We start from the raw sequence: 20235 nt of genomic DNA, 5'->3' as shown, positions 1-20235 counted from the left end.
CACTCACCCAAAGATAACATGGTTCAGAAAACTCTCTAAAACCTTCGGCGGGTCAGCGTGCTAGGGTTCGAGCCGTCGAGGAACTCATGTCCTGACGTTGACCCATCGGTTCACCCGGCTCGGTGACCCCTGCCATCCGATGAATATCCGACTCGGGGCTCTACACTCCCACTGAGCGGCCCCTCGTAGTAATCAATACCCAGTCCACCACGCCACCTCTAAAGGGCGGCCTGCGGGGACCCACTACTCGCAGAGTCGGGGCCTTAGCCCGTCACCATCAAAACCAACAAGTAAATACAAACGAATAATACCATCTCAGTATAAATCATAACACGGGATCCTTTTCCGGGGACAAGTATTCACATCACGGAAATAACCATTATTTTCCACAAAGCCCAATGCCAAAAGTATAACAATCGCATAACGCCAAGAAAAGTCTCGGGATCCACGATACTCATTCCTATACTCATGAATGAAAACCAATTCTACTAACAATGCCGATAAAACATCTTTTAATATGCTCACATGGTTTCATAAATCACTCCAAATCAAAGCATATATACCCATCAAAAATAAATACAAGAATTGAATAATTAAATCACATATACATGTATTTTTACTATTCACAACATCGTATAATTATACAAAAGTCGATGTATCAATACTGGTTATCATGGCACATCGTAGGAAAATAAATATAAGTATATTTCGACCTTATACTGCAATTAAACATGATAAAATGAAATCTTAAACATTTATTTCAAAAATACTAGCCATTAAACAATTATTTCAAAAATAATGATAATAATTTATTTATTTAAAAATAATAGCCACTACCAACTCACCCTAAGTGTCCTCGGGTTCCTTTGCTAGACCCTGAACTCCCTCCCAAGACTGAACAACGCCTAACAGAATAATATAACAAAATAAATACTACATTTAAACTCAAAATAAAATACAAAAAATAATAATAGACTCTCTATTGCTCACTCACTCCAATCGGTTCAAACCCCGGCCTTGCGATAATCAAATTGGTCTCCGATTGCACTTAAGCCAACTCAAATTGGGCTAGACCATTCTGAACCAACCTCAATTCCATTGAACCAAACTCAAATTCACTGAACCAAACTCAATTTCACTGAACCAGCCTTGAACCAACTCAATTCTTATACAAAATCCATTGAACCAACTTGGTTCAGTCCAAAATCCTTAACCCAAATCAATTGAACCAAACCCAAACCATCTCAACTTGATTTGATCAAACCCAACTCAACAAAACCAATTCAACTCAACCAATTCCAATCTAACCATCATCATTAACACCTTATTAATCATCATCAACTTAATTAATCAAACCAAACCCTAATCTCGGGTGCTACGAGAATTACTACGATGAAATCGCAAGAAACTTCTCACCAATCCAAAGCAATTTTCATCACTAATCTGAGGGTTTTAACACGAAAAATAATTTCACAACAACACTCTCATCAACTCCATCATAATTTCTCAAAAGCAAATTCATTATTTATCCAAAAATCACCCAAAATACATACATCTAAACATACACAAACATTAAACAAAAACAACACCAAAGAAGACCCTTACTAGAGCAAGTAGCCACTCCGTGAACTCACTCCGACGATCTCCAAATCTTTCTCCTTAAAAACCTCTAATTTCTCCCATTTCTTCATTTTAACTCTCGGGTTCATCTGTAGCAAAATGGTGGAGAAGAAGATGAGCAACATGAGTTTCTAGATTTTTCTCTCAATTAACTCTTCAGCCGAAATTCACTATTAGTCCCTGAAAACATAATTTCTTACAAAACAGTCCCTGAAAAACTCCCAAATGGTCCTTGAATTATGAAATAGTATTCTCAAAAGGTCCTTTCAAATTATCCAATGATCCCTGGATTATAAAACAACATTTCAAAAAGATCCCTTCCATCTTACCTTTCAGTCCTCGGTTTCCATAAACATTTCATGTCCATCCTTTTCATTTATTCTTTAACCCAAAATCTTTTAAAAACTTTTACACTTAGGTCCTTATTCTTTTCACTTGGGGTTTCTCAACAAGATTAATCTGTAGAAAAATCTTACTACCACTATAGTAATACCCTGAGTATATTTTCTAACAGTTATCCACAGGTTCAGGGTATTACATTTATAGATTTATAAAAAAAAGTTAGAGAGAGTACACAGATGAGAGATATAGGAAAATGTTAGTTCATAAACAATATAATGAATGGTGCTAGACACTTATAACAATTCCAAATAGATTCATGAATTGTCCTTTGTTGGTATTTTAGTTTGTATTGTAGGTCTAATGGTAATGAAATTTAATAGTCATGATTGATTCAGGTACTATTACAATCACGATCAACGGTTTAAATGAAAATAATATACATTCTCTTTTCGCTGTGTTGGATTTCACTCCGATGGTTCAACATCAACGTTCCTAGAATCATTATCTAGGAACATACTCCAGAGGACGCTATATATAAAAAAATAATAATAATTAAAATCTTATTAAATATGGAAGGTGGAGTAATTTGAGTTACTAAGTCATCCACCACCAAATTGGTTGGATTCAGCCCAACCAGATAAACAGGTGAGCCTTAGCATCAAGATTCGTGTCTCACGTGATCCACATCTCAAAGCAAAACCCCTAGACCTAAATGGTCGTTTATCGCGATGCAAACACAGTTCTCCGCATTCATAGCGGCATATCGTCGAACACCTTCGGGGCGTGGTGTTATCTCCCATGGTTTTGTCGAACAAGAAGCTTAAGCTCAAGCTCCGCAGCCTCCTTGCGGACTCTCTTGCCGTCTCTCAGTCTGGCAATGGCTCCAGTGATGCCGGCAATCTTGATCATCAGCTCCAGTCCGTTAAAGATCGCATCTTGGCCTCTAAATCTCAGAAGCCCAGCTCGGCCAGGCGTTCCAAGAAGAGGAACTCTGCGCCTATGGCTGCGGAGACTGAGCCTGACGTTGAGAAGGGTGCTTCCGGTGATTTGAACGACGAGGAGAGTAGGAAGAGGAAGAGGGAGGTTGAGGGAGAAGAGGATGAGAAGGCGGCGACTAGCAAGAGCAAGAAGAATAAGACGAAGAAGTGGTGGCGCGAGAAGGTGTGGAAGAAGAAGAGGAAGGAGAACACAGATGGGAATGAGGGCGAGAAGGTCTTGGAGCCTGCTGGGAATGAAGAGAGGTGAGAACACTTTGCTTTGTTTCATAAATTGATTTTGGGCTATATTCATTGATCGAGAGGATTTGTATCTTATAAAAATAAATTTTGACTGGTGTTGTGTCTTGCTTATAGATTGAGAAGATTAATTTTGGCAAGTGTCGTGTGTTGTTCATGGATTGAGAATGTTAGTATCTAAAAAAGTAATCTTGGATAGTGTTGTAATTGCTTTCATTAGTTGTGTTGAATTTGGTTAGTGTTAGTTCATGGTTTGAGAAAATTATCTGAAAAATTTTAGTTTTGAATCGTGTATTCAGTGTTCATGATCTGAGAGGCTTAGTAGCTGAAAACAAAATTTAATTTTGATAGTCTTTTATTCATAAATTGGGAGGATTAGTGTGTGTATATATTTATGTATAAAATCTTTGGAACTGTTGTACTAGTCTTCATGGGTTGGGAGCATTAGTACCTAAATATATTGCCTATTGTTATGTTGTGTCCATGTAATGAGAAAGTTAATACCTGAAACTATTTAGTTTCGGCCAGTTCATTATCTTGTTCATGGACAGAGAATTAGCATTTGCAATATAAATAAATAAATCAATTCTTTAGCATATTGTCTCTTGGTCATGGATTGAGAGCAGTAGCTTTAAAAACAATGGCTAGTGTTGTGTCATGGTCATTGCTTGAAAAGATTAGTATCCAAAAGAAAATGTAATTTTATGGGTTTTGTTTGATGGTTGTGTATCTTGTTACAGTGAGGATCATGCTAAGAAGGTATATGTGGGTGGCATCCCTTATTACTCAACAGAGGATGATATACGAAGCTTCTTTGAGAGTTGTGGCACTGTGACTGAAGTGGACTGTATGAAGTTTCCTGAGAGTGGGAAGTTCAGAGGAATTGCTATTCTCACTTTCAAGGTCATATTAGTAATCTGTTTAAATTCTCTATTATATACAGCCATGATTCGACTGTCATTTATTAGCATTTCTTATGTTTCACCTTTGCATATGCTGGTTGTTTATCTCTTCTACATAAGAGAGGCATTCTCTATTCTTCCTAGCAAGCAATTGGTTAGTTGGATTTATGATTAGATTTTAATTTCACACTTCAATATGTCTGATGGTGTAAGATCAATCACTGTAAGTTGTAGGAAGAAGTGACAGGAATTTGAAGTTGTTGGAAGACTGTTTCTGAAAAAAAAAAAAAGAGCTCACAATTGGTGAGATTTTTGTTATTTAAGTATTGGCATTGTGAAATGTACCACATATTATCGCCACTAGGTGGTAGCTTGCCAAAATTTATGATCCAAATGATGTGCACTTCTACTAAATATTTGCATTACTTGTTCAGTGACTCAGCAAATAGATGCTGTGGCTTCTTTTATTCTCTCTTGTGCATGCATGGCCCAGTGAGTGTTTACTGATGTGCTTATTTAGTGAAATGTGCCATTTTTCAGATAGACTACAGCTCATGACTTATAGTTCCCAGGACAACAGTATATGCCATGGCTATAAAATTAGCTGATTAGTTTCATTTCCTGTGGGTGGGATGCCTTGAGGGTATTAATTTAACCTTCTCCAAGCTTTAAAGTTATTCCAGGATCTAATTAGATTCATTGTGTCAGAAACCACTAATCTCAAGATCATCATTCTTGATTCATGATTTTTTAAGTTTGTAAGGCTATCTCCATGGATACTTTGAGCTTTGTAGTATCACATGCATGGTGGGAATAATGAAGCAATGCAAATGAAATGACATGACTTTGAATAATGATAAGTATGAGGAAAACGTTATTGTGGGGTCTGAAGAATAGAATTTTGTTTGTTTTCTATAATGTTTTTGGCATTTTATGTGCTTGACAACTAAGGCCTGATTATTCTTTTTAATATACTATTAGAAATAAGTATGTCTCAGAAGATGTTTTCAAATGCCAAATATAAAATCATCATGCTTTATTCCTAATGGTTAGATACTTTACCTGGTTGGAAATTAATCATTGAAATTGACATCAGAGCAAACGCCAGCATTTAAGAACAGATATCTCTGTTGGATGCTAGCATCCACATGTTTGAAAAAACCAATCTACTCATCAATAATGTTCATTTTGTGCAGATGGATTTTACATCAACCATTTGGAGTGGGAATTTATCTTTTATTGCTGTAAAATGTGACATTTCATGGATTTTTCTTTTGCAGACTGAAGCTGCAGCTAAAAGAGCTATAGCTCTTGATGGTGCTGACATGTAAGCAAAGTTCACCTGAAGATGAATTTCAGGAGTGGATAACTTGAATTTCATAATATTACTAATGCATAACTTCATTTACATGAATTTCAGGGGTGGGTTTTACTTGAAGATACAATCATTCAAGGCCAACAGAACCCAAAAACCCGACTTTGCGCCCGAAATTGTGGAGGGATACAACAGAGTATACGTCGGGAATTTGTCCTGGGACATAACTGAAGATGACTTGAGGAATCTCTTTTCCGATTGCAGTATCACCTCCCTCCGATGGGGTATGGATAAAGAGATCGAAGAATTCAAGGGATACGCCCACGTAGACTTCTCTGACAGTATCTCGCTTTCCATTGCCCTGAAACTCGATCAGCATATTGTCTCCGGCCGCCCGGTTAGAATACGATGTGCAGTTCCAAGCAAGTCAGTTAAAACAGTTCCAAATTCAAAGTCAACTGATGATTTAGACAATGCTAAGACGACAAAGAAGAAGAAAAAGAGATGGAATAACTCGAATTCTGCCAGTGAGAATGCCGATAACAGCGGAATTGCGAATAATACAGCAAAGAAGAAAAGACGGACATGTTATGTGTGTGGTATCCCCGGCCACCTCTCATCGTCTTGCCCGCAAAAGAATACAAACAGTTGATCTTGCACACTCTGTGTTATTGTCTTCAATTAGATGCATTACTAGTGTCTCTGCTAAATTATGTGAGAATTTTTATTTTATTTTTATAATATAGCAAACTTGATGTTATAGTTGTTGTATGGATTGAAAGTCTGACAAAAAAAACTAGAAGAACAGCTTCCATTTATATGCTCTCTATTATTGGTTGCCTTTTGCTGGTGTCTGCATGTAATCCATGTCAGTGACTCTTCTTTGAGATTCGTGCTAAATGTAGTAGTGTAAATCACGAGGAGAGTAAAGCCAATGATCAGTGCAAACAAGGACAAAGGTCCCTCCTGAGTGATCCGGGCTTTACGCTGAACCCAACTTTACTGTTTATCCGTCTTCTTGTGATCAATATCAATATCCAATCCCCTCCAAAACTACGTACCAATGGACCCCACCAACCATCTATTAATTAGTATTATTTTATTTTATTTTTTTATATTTTGATATAATGTTATTTATTAAAAATAATAAAATGTTTTCTGATTTAATTCATACTAAACTGTAACACAACATAGTCAATCTAAAGAAATTAAAATAATATATAGTCCGGAAAAAAATTCAAGTAGCCGTAGTTCACGTGCCAGACAAGCTACATAAATATACAACCTATCATGTTTCTTAGGGTAGGTGGTATAAACAACAAAACAAAATTACCACCATACCATACCATTTTTTTATTCATTTTTTAATGAAAAATAAACAAACAGCGGAACAAAAAATAAACAGATACAAAGATCTGCACTAATTGACTAACTTTATATGATTAACTCTGATTATATAACTTTAAAATTAAAATAAAAGATAATCTTCATAGGAAGCTTTTACAAAAAAAGTTTTGAACATAAGTTATAATGAATTATAATCTAAAATGTTCAAATTTTAAAAATCTCTAAATTTTTTTCAGCTACCTCACAATATATACAATCTACCCATAGTTCATATCCACATAATTATTTAATTTTTTTAATAAATAATTATGCATTAAAACTTCTACATAGATCTGATTATAAATTACAATCAAAGAAGATAGTTAAATTCAATATCTCTCAATTATACTTATAATTACGGATAATTATCGAATTGAGTTTGCCCACGGTTAATAACACCAACCCACAGTTCATATCAATAACTATTTAAATTTTTTTAATAAATAATTATGCATTACATGGAAACGGCCGGGGGCAGCGCGCGGACCGAGTTCAAAACTTTGAAACAAAAAAGAGAAAACATTTGTCTTTGAAGTCAACACAGGCGTCTTGTCGCACGTGGCCGAGATGGTGCAGCCAACTCAAAACCAATGCGAGTAACATGGCTCCACCCTTTTGGGTGCGACGACTCCGTTTGGACCCATTCGCCGATTTCTTAGACCACCGACCCAAATCATCCACACCTCTCATTATTCTTTTTTATTATTATTATTTTTTAAAATATTATTTATAAATAATTATTATTTTTTTAAAAAAATAATTAAGCATTTATCACATTCCCGCGTCATTGTTTCAAATCGATACGATGTGATTGAGACTATTAACAAGACTAGTGAGCCCACTCCGTTGACTCTATTGACCCTATTCATCAAGCTTCTTTTTATTTTATTTATTTATTTATTTTGTTTTTTTCTCATTGTCTTCGGATCATCGTCTTTCTTGGTTTATATATATATATAGAGAGAAAGCGAGGAGCTTGGTTGAGAGGTTGAGAGAATGGCGATCAGTGCGCAGAGACAATGGAGAGAGAGAGGGATTAGCCCGGAGAGAAGGAAGGTTTGGATTGAGCCGAAGCCGAGAGGAGTGGTGGAGAAGAAGGTAGCTGTTGTTTACTATCTCTCTAGGAATGGTCAGCTTGAGCATCCTCACTTCATGGAGGTTCCTTTGTCTAAAAGTGATGGGCTTTACCTCAGAGATGCCATGAATCGGCTTGATTTGCTCCGAGGAAAAGGCATGGCGTCTTCTTACTCTTGGTCTTCCAAACGGTGAGTTTGGATTGATTGATTGATTGATTTCGTTGTTTTTGTCTTTTGATTGGGGGTTTTTGATTTTGGGGGTTTGATTTTTAGGAGTTATAAGAATGGATTTGTGTGGCATGATCTCTCGGAGGATGATCTCATTCATCCAGTTCATGGCCATGAGTATGTTCTCAAAGGCTCAGAGCTTCACCATGTGGAATCATCGCCTTCTTCGAGGTCTGAAAGGTCGGGTGAGATTCCTAGATCTCGAGATGATGCTGAGTTTTCGGTCGAACAGAGGAAGAAGACGACGTGGAGCTCGGTTGATCTCAATGAGTACAAGGTTTACAAAGCCGACCTCGCCTCCGACTCCGCCGTCAAGGCCGCGGCCGACGCGTCCACCCAGACCGATGACCGGAAGCAGCGCCGGCGAGCTTTGCATGTCCCCGAAGAGCAACCCCCGGCGGAGCTCAACAGCGATGAGATCTCACCCCCGCCGTCGTCCTCCAGCCCTGAAACCCTAGAATCACTGATGAAATCGGACGGTCGGGGAATCCCCATAGCTACGGAGGATCTTGATCGGACGGTTGGGAGTAGCGTGAGTGGGAGGATGAGGGCATCAGCGGTGCTGATTAATTTGATCTCATGTGGGTCTATCTCGGTGAAAGACCTCGTTACGGCGCAGTGTAAGAGAAGGGTGCCACGTGTAGGGTCGGATCTTATGGGGAAAGAGACAATGGACGGCTTGATGGATAACCCAAGCTTCTCCTCAGGGATTACCTTGGAGGACAAGGAGTACTTCAGTGGAAGCTTCATTGAAATCAAGAAGAAGGGTTGTGATGCCGGTGCTGAGTTCCCGGCGTTGAAGCGCTCCTCCTCCTGCAACGCCGACCGGTGAGCTCACCTCCCCGCCCTCTTTGCTATCTTCCAGTTGTTTATCTTTTACAAAAATAAGTAGATATTTTGTGTGTTGAGGCACTTGATATGCACAAATTGGTAGGTTAGAAGTATCAAGAACTAATTTTTAAGTAAAAAAAAGCTACTTACTGTAAATTGCTGAACTTGTTTCTAAAAGTTTTAAATAAAATTTGTGAAATCATTATATTGTTATTTTAATTTTATTCTAGGCATTTGCAACAAGTGTATTCTTTTACTACTATAATCTATTTCATGTCAACGTTGGAAGCTGATGAATATTGAAAGAGCTTAACTTTTGACAGATGTTTGGTTTTTAGAAGTAAACTAGTATTTTGATGTAAAGCAATGAACTTTTTATTGTTTTGGTCACTTGTGCTCGTCTTTGTATTTTATGGAGAGGATGATACATTTTATATTTCTAGAAATTGAGTTATTGTGTGTTATAGTAGTGTATGGTCAATTATGGTATGGGTTGAGACGTTCGAATATAGTACTGAAAGGACAAGGAATCCCTTGAATGACGTCTAATTCACGTGAATGAAATTTCCAATGTTTCATGGGTTCTAGTTTTTATTTTGTTGTTTTTACCTTTACACTCTCATAATTGCCAATTGTTGCTCTTCTTTTTAAGTTAGATCATGTTGTTAGTTTAATAATATTGCTTGAAAAGTAAATATTCATTTCAGCACCACCAAAAATAAATAAATAGATTTGGTTAGTTTAATGACTGAATGAATATTTTGTATATTTTTAGGGTCAAAGCATGAAGTTTATCATCATTTTTGTGAAATCCCATTTATTAAATAATGTGATAAAAGGTTTGGTGCTGATTGGACTTTAGAAGTGATGGCTTCTGTGTATGGCCAGCCTATCCACTCTTATTTACCCAGAGAATTGTCAGCTATACTTCTACTTTTCAACCATGTATCTCAATTAAAGTAGTATCAGTGATAGAAACCTGGTGCCTTTTTGTTTCCTTTCAGTTTTTCCTGGAACTTACCTGCTATTATTATATGTTAGTCTAATGTTCATACCCATTCAAATTTCAATCTCTTTGTGAACTTTTGCAGAAGCTCAAAGACGGAGTTATTAGATAAAGAAATTGATGGAGTACGTACAAAATGCATCCCCAGGAAACCCAGACAACTTGGCGCAAAAAAGGACACCTCCATTACACGTAGCACTCATGGGAGCAAGAGGTTCATTGAAGGGACTAGCATTAATACTACTATTACCACCATTACTCCTCAAACTCCGGCCAGTAATTAATGTTATCCTTAGTTTTTATTAACCAAAGTTTTATTGAAGAAAATGAAAAGGAAAAGTGATGAATTGAGTACCCTCTCTCCTTGCAGATCACGGCACCAAGTTGTAGGATTTCTATGTTAATAGGTTAATTAAATGCTGAGCTTTTATTATAGACATATATATATATATATATAGCAAGTATGTATTAACTGGAGCCTTTGGTGTTAAGTTAACACGGACTTTAATGTGCTTGGGGTTTTGGGAGAAGCGAAGGCTTTTGTCCGGGCATGTTTGCTTTTGTTCTATCAAATATTATTTATAGGTTAATAAATATATATTTATATATTTTTGCAGGTGTCAGGCCATGTGATATTGTTCCCACTGCCACTTAACTGTAACTAGTGCTTGATATAACACTATTTCAATAAATTTTTAAATTTTCATTTTTAATTTATACATTATTTTTACTCATCTAATTTCAGCTTAGGACCGGTAATGGGGTTGAAAATCTCTGATTCCCGTGGGGACTTGATCCGACATGGATGGGGTTTTTTTGGTTCATTTCCCCGTGGGGGACGGGAGCCAATCCATCTCTGTTTATTAAACGAGGCATGGGCGGAGATTGCTATCCCCACTCTGCGGGGTCTTTGTCCCCAATTAAAAGTAATATATATATATATATATATTTAATTTAAATAATTTGTAAATTTATCTCATTAAATTTCATTTTAGTTTAAACGTTTGTAGTATTTTGCTTTTGTAAATTTTGTTTTGTTGGTTTGTTGAGATTTATTTTGAATAATTTTTATATTTATCATGTATGTTAGTGTGTATTATTATTATATTTTTTTTAAAACAAACAAAATTTACATGTATATGGGGATCCTCACGGTGACGGGGAGATACCCCCTCTAGCGGGGACTCGGAGACCCCTCCTTGTACCGTCTTGTTAGTCTTGTTACCATCCCTATTTCTGCTTGACTGCTTGCTCTTTCTCGGTGAAGTTAAATTTGGGTTTGGTATAAATCTCCCTGGTAATTATTAGTAAGTCTAGGATAAATTCAAATATGGCCATTTAATTTAAAAAGAGGATATATATATATATATATATTTGTAGTAGTCTGTGTTTTGTAGCATGTATTTTTAATTTTTCTCAAGTCAGTCAATATACCTTGTTTCCAGTGCACCAAAGACTGAATCATCAGTGTAAATTGCTAGTGTGTACAAATGGAAGTGTACTGACTTTATAATTCTGGTCAACACTCAATGACAACATTGCTTACGCTCTCAGGCTATTTTTTTTGTTTTAAATTACGTCTTCATTATAAATTGCTTTAATAATGTAAACTAAATACTGGATGGAGTATTGTTTCCTTCTGATAATTCAATGCATATCTGTTCATTTTTAAAATAATAAAAATTCTTCTACAAAGGTTCTGATTAATCAAATGCCAATATATGTGAATGAATGTATTTATTCTTATGATATTAAATTAAAATTATGAACTAGATTATTACTTTAGAAAGACAAATTTTTTATACATATAATAATTAACATAAAATTAGTGAAATATATATTTTTTAAAAAAAATAGATAAATTACAAATTCATTACACGAAGAAATTAGAGAAAAAAAACACTATAACAAAACCTGGATCACCTGAAATGGAATAAGAAAAAAACAGCAAAAACAACATAGAGGCAAAAACAAAAAAGACAACACAGGGAAAATACAAATAAATAGCATAGGATCATATAAGAAATACAGTGGAATAGATACAATATAATAAGAAATAAACAAATAAATATATTACTCTAAAAAAAAAAAACTAAGTGGTCAAATATAAATCATTCTCCCAAGGAAACAAATTAAGATCCAAAAACAAGACCTTGTTGTTGTTGTTGTTGTTCATGTTGTTCTTCTTCTTCAATACAGGATTGTGCCTTCTCATATGACCACCTAAAGCCTGCCCCATTTCAAACTCAACCCCACAAACACTACATTCATGACTCTTTTTCATCATCATCATCTTCTTCTTCTCAACCAGCTTGTTATCATGATCTCCATCAACACTTCTTCTTCTCTTATGACTTGTTCTATGTCCTCCAAGTGCTTGAAATGAAGGGAAACAACGTCCACATGTTTTACACTCAAACTCATCATCAAACTCTCTGCTTCTCTTCTTATGCTCTTTATGATGATGATGATGTTGATGTTTTTCTTCATGTTCTCCAACAAGAAACAAGAGATCTAGCTCTGTGTTTTTGGATGACATCATCATCATATTCATCTGCATGAAATGAAATGAATGGAATAAGTTATAAGTCTAGTTTCACAAAGAGTGTGTAAGAGAGGTGTCCTTTTATATATAGAGCTTGTGGTTATAGCGTGTAAAGAGATGCATGAGGAAATTTAAGGTTTAGTTTCACATGAGAGACTTAAAACTGATGATAAAACTAATTATTGTTATGAGTTTTGATATTTTGGTTTCTTAACGCGGGTGGAAAAGTGTTGTCTACTTAACGCGCTGGAGCACCTTCTTTGAAAGTGTTGTGTGGCTTCTTCTTCTTCTTCTTCTTCTCTTGCTGCATAACAATGATTGGTTGGACTTTTATTGTTTTTTTTGTCCTTCTTTTTTTAGAATTGTGGAGCTTTTAGATTAAGATTGATTTTTTTAAAGAATAAATGATAGAGAGAGAGACAATGACCGTAGCCAGGGAGATGTGCACGTGTGGGGAGCAAGACTCAATACTGACCCATGTGCCCTCACCTTGTGTAGTACATGAAGTTCGATACCGGGTCCTTCCCGAAAAAAAACGCCTCACGCAAAAGACCCGATATCAATTGACCCAAAAGCCGTTGGTATAAAATGATGTTAAACTGGTTTTTTTTGTTTGGATCGAATTATTACAAATTGTTTTTTTTTTATTTCTTCTTGTGAAGATTGAAGACCGATAGTATAGACTTCATATATTTGAAATTTCTTTGCAGTGAGTCATTACTCTTTAGTCTATTTGGATTTTTTATAAAAAAATAATTACTTATATTATTTGTTTTATTATACATATCTATTATAAAAACCACACGTGCTACCTATAAAGGGTTATCAATAAAAAAAATTGACGGTACAATAAATATATGACTTATTACCTCTTTAAAAATAAACAATATTATTATAATATTATCTGTAATATTTATGCAGTATTACAAAAATACTATTTAACTATTTAAAAATTTAGTTATGGATTTACTTATTTATTATTTAAGTAATAATCTACTCTACTAAGCAGTGGTTGTTATTATTTTTCAAAAAAAAAGTTATTATTTTTTAAAATATCTTTTGGTATTATAAATATTTTAATGGAAGTTAAAAGTTTCGTTGCCTATCCAAATACGCATCTGAATATGTTTACATTTTAAATTGATTGTAGACTATAAAATTACTAATAAGGACATGCAAACGTAATAATTTTTTTTTTAATATATAAGTCACAAGCTTATCACAGTTTTATGTTTGTTTATAAGGACATAAGATGTTAGGGTGGTTTTGTTAAGAATATATTGCTCCAAATAATTTAGTGAAATTAGTTTTTTATAAGTGATTTTTCATAAATAAAAAATTGTAACTTTTAACATAACCACCGAAATTGTATATACAAGTATTGTAATATGGATTTAAAAATATTTGTTATTTATTTATTTTATTTATAATTTGACTAAACTAACTCGGACAAGATACTGAAAATCTTATAAAAATATTGAATCTCTTCCTGTCGTTTTTAAAAAATACTTATTTCCAAAACTGTCATTGTGGAATAACGAAATAGTTCCATTTGTGGGCCCATTTAAGTTCATCAACTTTGGGCTATTATTGTTGCCTTCATTTTTTTTTAACGGCCCAAAAAAAAAAAGTCTAGCTAAAGCTAATATAAATTTATAATTCTGTTCACACCAAGGAACGTGACCCAATGAATAATAAATTATTCCTCAATTTGTTTTATTGGTTACAAATAGTTTTAAATTTTGGAAAAATATCAATCCCAACTAATGTTGAGCTTCCGAACTTAGAATTAGTCAAACTGTAGTTTAAATTCTGTTTAATTAATATTGAGTTTTGTTGATCCGAAAGTCACTAATAAGTTTTAGGATAACGATTAAGGATTTAAACAGGCATGATGACGTGTGTGGCCATCTCATCTAACATGTTTTACAATTTCATATAATAACAATTTTATATACTAATATTATTTTAAACTATCATAATAAACTAAAAGAACTCTTATCCTAATGACATTTCGGCCCCAGAAAACTCTCATGAAGAATAAAGACACGTGATAGTTGAGTGTGTTTCTCATTGGTACAACTAAACTTTTCTCAAGAGCAGTTTGTTCACTTTAAAAAAAATAAATTCATAATTATTCCACAATAAAAATTCTCGATTTTCATGTCCTCTATTTTGTTAACCCTACTCTAATATCATTATTTTTAAAATAATAACCAATATATTGTTGTACTATTATTGATAACCACATATTACTTACAACATAAGTAAATAATACCATATATTTCTCTTAAATATTCATTAATAAAAAGTGTTTAAAATCATAATACCAATTAACAAAGAGATCCTCAATAAATATTTATATTTATTATTATTTCAAATATCTAGGTTCTCTCAAACCATCACAATATATATATATTAGAAAAGAAACCCCTAAATTTGGAAATCAAACATATAATTATAAGCATTATATATATATATATATATATACAAGGGAGAGAGAGAGAGAGAGAAAGAGTAATACTTGATTAAAGAGAAGAAGAGACTACCCCCAACTCTCTCTAAGTCAGCAGCCACTTCTTGCTTCCCTTGTTTTGCCTCTCTCTCTCTCTCTCTCTCTCTCTCCATCTCTCTCTCAAGAACCACCACTTTCTCTGCATGCTCTAACACACCCACTACTGTACAACTCTCACTCTTTCTCTTAGTGTTGTTGTTGTTGTTGTTATTGTTATTGTTATTGTTGTGAGTGTTTGTTTGACACTTTGGTTTGCATGTTTGCTTTCCAGTTGTTAGTTTTTGGATCTTGTTTGGTGTTAATGTTAGTGTATGTGTGTTTTATGAGCATTGAATCCAGTTGGTGGTGGTTTTTCTTGTTGAAGGTGTTGGTGGTATTCATGGGTCACACCAAAGGGTCAAGGAAGAGGAGGAGAGTTGAGAAACAGGCTGTTTCTCAGACTAACAATCATGGGGATGATGAGCCTTTTGATTGGTGGTTCCACTTCTCAAGAAGGCTCACAGGTCCTCTCTCTCTCTCTCTTTCTCTTTCTCTTTCTATTAATATATATATTTATGTCAATCTATTGCTCTTAGTTCTATAAAGTTGTTTGCTTTTTATTGTTTGGCTATTGATGATGTTTGAATAATGTGGGATTTGGTTTTTCTCTGATTTGTTCATGGTTTTAAAGATTGTTGGAATGGAGAGATTGATGTGAATGTCTGGTTGTGTTGTTTTTTTTTTTGGAGGTAAATTTTTGCATTGGATGTGAGAAAACAATTTGTGGAGTTGATTTTCTTGCATACAAGTTGTGGATTGGATTGTTGATTGTGTTTGAGCAGTTGGGGATGTTGAAATGCACAATTTTTTTTCATTTTTTTTGTTTGAACCAGTGAGGATTTCAAGCTAATGCTTGTTTGAATATGGCCTTTTTGTATGATCTCACAGTATAATGTAGTTTGATAGCCATTTTTTTTTTCTTCTTATTATGCTTTTGTTTAGATTACTGTTCTTTGTTTTTCTTTGGGGAATTTTTGTTCAGGTAATCATTCAATCCTTTTTAGTTCTATTTGATCATGTCTAGGGAAGTAATGTGTGATGAACAATTGAAGGGGGTAAACATTGAGTTGTCTTAGATGAACAATGCAGATATTTAAATTGACATATTTAGTGGTTCATGCATACTTTAGCATTGAATAAATGAAGATGTTTGATTTCAATATGGAGATTTACATTTTCGATATGTTCGTTCTTCAGTGCTGATATCCCTGTTTGGCAGTCATTTCTGACAAGTTTATGTGGGTATTACAAACTAAATCTCCACAGTGTTGTGGTACATTCTAGTGTGGGCAATTGATACATTAAAGGGTAGTGACTGCATCCAATGTCTTTAAGCTCTTTTATCTTCTAATCCGTATTTCTGACTTTTTGTGGAACTTAGCTTCTCATATTAATTCCATTTGATGTCTCTCGTCCGGGAGAAAAAAGCAGCAAACTTTGCAGCAGAGTATCTTATTTATGCAATGCAAGTTACATAAATACTTGAACAATGAATGTCATTCGATCAACTGAGTTCTTAATAATCTGTGCGTCACTGTGAACTGCTTGATTGATTTGCCTTTCTGTTGATTTCTTTTGCCTTAGTCTCTCTTAATTGTATGTTCTTGAACTTCATTTATTGTTGGGCAGGACCTTTGGCTCTATCGAAAGAACCAGGCAGGTTCGAGTCCATTTTCAAGATATCAAGAATGACATTTAACTACATATGTTCATTAGTGAGCGAAAATCTCGTGGCAAAGCCGACAAACTTTGCTTACAACGATGGCACGATTCTAACTGTGGAAGATCAAGTAGGTGTTGCTCTAAGAAGATTGAGCTCGGGCGAGTCACTATTCAATGTCGGAATATCATTCCAAATAAACCCATCAACCGTCTCTCAAGTAACTTGGCGATTTGTGGAAGCAATGGAAGAGAAAGCTATAAACCATTTAAGATGGCCAAACTCAGAAGCTGAAATGGAGTCAATAAAGTCCAAATTCGAGAAGATTTGCGGTCTTCCAAATTGCTGTGGTGCGATAGACACCACCCACATCATGATGTGCCTGCCTTGTGTAGACAGTTCGAACAACGTATGGATCGATCTTGAGAAGAACCACAGCATGGTCTTGCAAGCGATTGTCGATCCTGAAATGAGATTCAGAGACATTGTCACCGGTTGGCCAGGGAGTCTCGATGACAATCTAGTTCTGCATAACTCAGCATTCTTCAAACTATGTGAGAAAGGTTTACGGTTGAATGGCCGGAAAATGGAGCTGTTGTCAAAAGGATCACAAGTAAGAGAGTACATCATCGGTGACTCAGGTTTCCCTCTCTTACCGTGGCTTCTCACTCCCTACCAAGAACAAAACCTTTCCGAATTCAAAGCCGAATTCAACAAAAGAAATTCCGCGGCCAGAATTGTCGTACACCGCGCGTTGGCAAGATTGAAAGAGACATGGAAAATTGTTCAAGGGGAGATGTGGAGACCTGATAAGCATAGACTACCAAGAATAATTCTTGTCTGCTGTTTACTGCATAACATCACTATAGACTTGGAAGATGAATTGCAGAATCAAGTGCCATTGTCTCACCAACATGATTCTTCAATGTATAAACAGCAATTCTGCGATATTATCGACAATAACGGATTGATTCTTCGAGACAAGTTATCACAGTATTTGTCAGGAAACTTGCCACCTTGAGATTGACAAACTTGTGTTCTTTCTTATTTTTTTACTTTTTTATGTTTCAAATGCTGAAGGGAATAGCCTCAGAAGAAGTTATGTTTGACTATTGATTGATCAAAATCAAAATTTGTCATTGTGTTGAATTAGTCTAAGCATTCATTGTTTCCTTGTATGACTTTCTTTGCAATCCAATCTTTATATTTGCAACAAATTAAACACACCTTACCATTTTATTAAAATTTTCACGAAGAATTACAACTATTAAGTCTTAGTTTCTAATCATCAAAAATTTATAATATTTCTTAGTTTTATTAACTAATCTCAATCCTAAATCGCAATGAAACCACAAAATGTAACTGAGTAGATAAATGTGGAAACCAAAAGCTGCAAGCTAAGTCCAGCAGAAATGATGCTTCCTTGCAATTGCACATCCTATCCATTGGGTTACTATTAAACTCTATAAAATAAACATTTATATTTGATCAAAATAAGTATACCAATATAGTTCAAACATCAAACACATGTAGTCACAAATTAACTCTCATTCAGACTAACTCCATTCCACCATCTTTCAAAGTCAAAGTTAGCAACACGGTCTAAGATATATATATTGATAAAAGAAACATAATAAATGTGAACGTGAACATGATGACATATATATATATATATATATATATTGATAAAAGAAACATAATAAATGTGAACGTGAACATGATGAAGTTAAGTTAATCCAAGAGAGACTTCATTGCAGTGAAAAAACAAGTGCAAGGAAAGAGCATTGTCTTCTAGAATGCAAACCAAAGAGCTTTTTAAAAGGGTGGAACTTTCAACACAATCACCATATTACGTGTGTCATGCCGTCACAAGCCAAAGCTTAATGGTTAATACGTAGCCACCACGTATATATATATGTTCACATGGATCACCATACCAGCTTCCTTGCTGACCAATAAACTTCATGGTCAAACATAAAGTCAATGAAGTAAGCTAACAACCTTCCTCTTCTCTCTATATATATAACATACATACATGGGAACAAACATGAAGGAGTTAGAAATGGAGGACATAAACATGGCTAAGTTGTTGATGATGATGATGAATTCTTCTCCTCCGGTAAATCACCGGGACCGGGTTTTCGAATGTAAGACGTGTAAACGTCGGTTTTCGTCTTTTCAAGCACTCGGAGGACACCGGGCAAGTCATAGGAAACTCCGGGGGCTTGCCGGAGAAAATGATGGCCTTGGAGGTAGTTCTTCTAAGGGAAGAGCACATTTGTGTCCCATTTGTGGGATTGAGTTTCCCATTGGACAAGCTTTGGGTGGTCATATGAGAAGGCATAGACAACCAACAGTGCTTGGCATTGAAATGAAGAAGAAGAAGAAGAAGGTTGAAAAGTTGAACTTGGACTTGTGTTTGGGTTTGAGTTGGGATTTGGATTGATTTCAATGGTGGCTTTTGCTTCTATTGATCTTTCTTTTATTTGTTTTTGTTTTTGTTTGTTTGTTTATTTATTTATAGTATTTTACATTGGATGTTACCAATAGTCCTTTTTTTTTTCTTTTCTTTTGTATAATTAATCCATGATTTACTGTTCATAAGACGTGTTTGTTTATATAAAAAAATAAAAATCTTTTTACTGTTTAGAAGTGTATGGTCATATTTAAAATTGTAAAAGAATTAAATAGCGGACCACCGCGGCTTATTCATAATGTCAAATATAAAAAATAAAAATAAAAATAATACCTTCATTTAAAAAAAATAGAATTAATATAGAATAATTGTTTGCGTTTCAAATAAATAAAAATATATTTAAGGCATATCAAAGAAAAAACGTGTGTATATATATATTTACACACATGTGTTATGGTTTTGGAAGACATGTGAAACATATAGAGATAATTTTTTTTTTTTTTCGAAAAAATAGATGAATCACCGTGCATTAAGAAAAAAACATAGGATACATCTAGAGAAGTTACAAAAGAACAGATAAAAACAATAGAAAACCGAAATAGTATACTAGGAGTGGAACCAAAAACAAAACAAAATACAATCAGAAGTGAAAACCCAAAAAACATTAAAAGCAGAAAAACAATAAGGCGACTCAACTACAGGAGTCCCAAAACCGCCAAAAGACAAACCCTAAGCCGACAAAGAAGAGCGTACTAGCTAGTATTATCATCGTGACTATCATCAGGGTTACACTCTTCGCACGTGGAAAGCCCAAAGAACTGGATACAATGTTTGATTTTTGACAAAGGTCCATCAAACTCTTGTCTTTTAGCAACCTGAACTACAGGCGAGCGGCCTCATAATTTATTGTGTTAAATACTATCACCAATAACAAAGATGAAAAATGCAATGTGTGTTTACTTTTTTATAAAAAGAAAAACAATATGCACTACCGAAGAAGCAAAAGGATAAACATATAATTTACACAAACTTAGATAATATATATTTATATTTATTTAAACAAAATTGAACCACGTATATTAACTAAAAGTTTCATCCCTAATCATTAATACATGAACC

At 34.7% G+C, this 20235-nt stretch overlaps 5 protein-coding genes across 7 annotated transcripts; 4 read left to right on the top strand and 1 right to left on the bottom strand.

Moving 5' to 3' along the window:
- The first annotated feature begins 2688 nt into the window (after positions 1-2688).
- On the top strand, positions 2689-6232 carry LOC120272971 (28 kDa ribonucleoprotein, chloroplastic). Its single transcript, XM_039279613.1, has 4 exons — positions 2689-3203; positions 3938-4100; positions 5380-5426; positions 5520-6232. Exons 1-4 carry the CDS (start codon positions 2761-2763, stop codon positions 6064-6066), a joined length of 1200 nt encoding a protein of 399 aa, XP_039135547.1. The 5' UTR covers positions 2689-2760; the 3' UTR covers positions 6067-6232.
- Positions 6233-7763: 1531 nt separating this feature from the next.
- On the top strand, positions 7764-10602 carry LOC120274101 (protein UPSTREAM OF FLC-like). 2 transcript variants are annotated; one of them, XM_039280851.1, is made up of 3 exons: positions 7765-8065; positions 8150-8932; positions 10027-10602. In XM_039280851.1, exons 1-3 carry the CDS (start codon positions 7797-7799, stop codon positions 10223-10225), a joined length of 1251 nt encoding a protein of 416 aa, XP_039136785.1. In that variant the 5' UTR covers positions 7765-7796; the 3' UTR covers positions 10226-10602. The 2 variants fall into 2 exon arrangements, with proteins under 2 accessions (XP_039136787.1, XP_039136785.1); XM_039280853.1 differs by lacking the exon at positions 10027-10602 and having other exon boundaries at positions 7764-8065; positions 8150-8936.
- Positions 10603-11843: 1241 nt separating this feature from the next.
- On the bottom strand, positions 11844-12495 carry LOC120273318 (zinc finger protein ZAT1-like). The gene is made up of 2 exons (XM_039279939.1): positions 12094-12495; positions 11844-11864 (listed from the first exon to the last, which is right to left on the bottom strand). Exons 1-2 carry the CDS (start codon positions 12493-12495, stop codon positions 11844-11846), a joined length of 423 nt encoding a protein of 140 aa, XP_039135873.1.
- Positions 12496-15015: 2520 nt separating this feature from the next.
- Positions 15016-17828, top strand: LOC120273356 (protein ALP1-like). Of its 2 annotated transcripts, XM_039279981.1 has the most exons (3): positions 15016-15166; positions 15366-15504; positions 16670-17828. In XM_039279981.1, exons 2-3 carry the CDS (start codon positions 15381-15383, stop codon positions 17719-17721), a joined length of 1176 nt encoding a protein of 391 aa, XP_039135915.1. In that variant the 5' UTR covers positions 15016-15166; positions 15366-15380; the 3' UTR covers positions 17722-17828. The 2 variants fall into 2 exon arrangements, with proteins under 2 accessions (XP_039135915.1, XP_039135917.1); XM_039279983.1 differs by lacking the exons at positions 15016-15166; positions 15366-15504 and adding an exon at positions 15565-16566 and having other exon boundaries at positions 16670-17827.
- A 907-nt stretch (positions 17829-18735) lies between these two features.
- Positions 18736-19146, top strand: LOC120273317 (zinc finger protein ZAT7-like). The gene has a single exon (XM_039279938.1). The coding sequence runs from the start codon at positions 18736-18738 to the stop codon at positions 19144-19146; it is 411 nt and encodes a 136-aa protein (XP_039135872.1).
- Positions 19147-20235: the final 1089 nt, after the last annotated feature.

Source organism: Dioscorea cayenensis, chromosome 12 (genome assembly GCF_009730915.1).
Source record: "Dioscorea cayenensis subsp. rotundata cultivar TDr96_F1 chromosome 12, TDr96_F1_v2_PseudoChromosome.rev07_lg8_w22 25.fasta, whole genome shotgun sequence".
Classification (NCBI taxonomy): Eukaryota; Viridiplantae; Streptophyta; class Magnoliopsida; order Dioscoreales; family Dioscoreaceae; genus Dioscorea; species Dioscorea cayenensis.
Note: the sequence above shows the minus strand (reverse complement) of the source record. Positions and strands in the feature narration are given on the sequence as shown.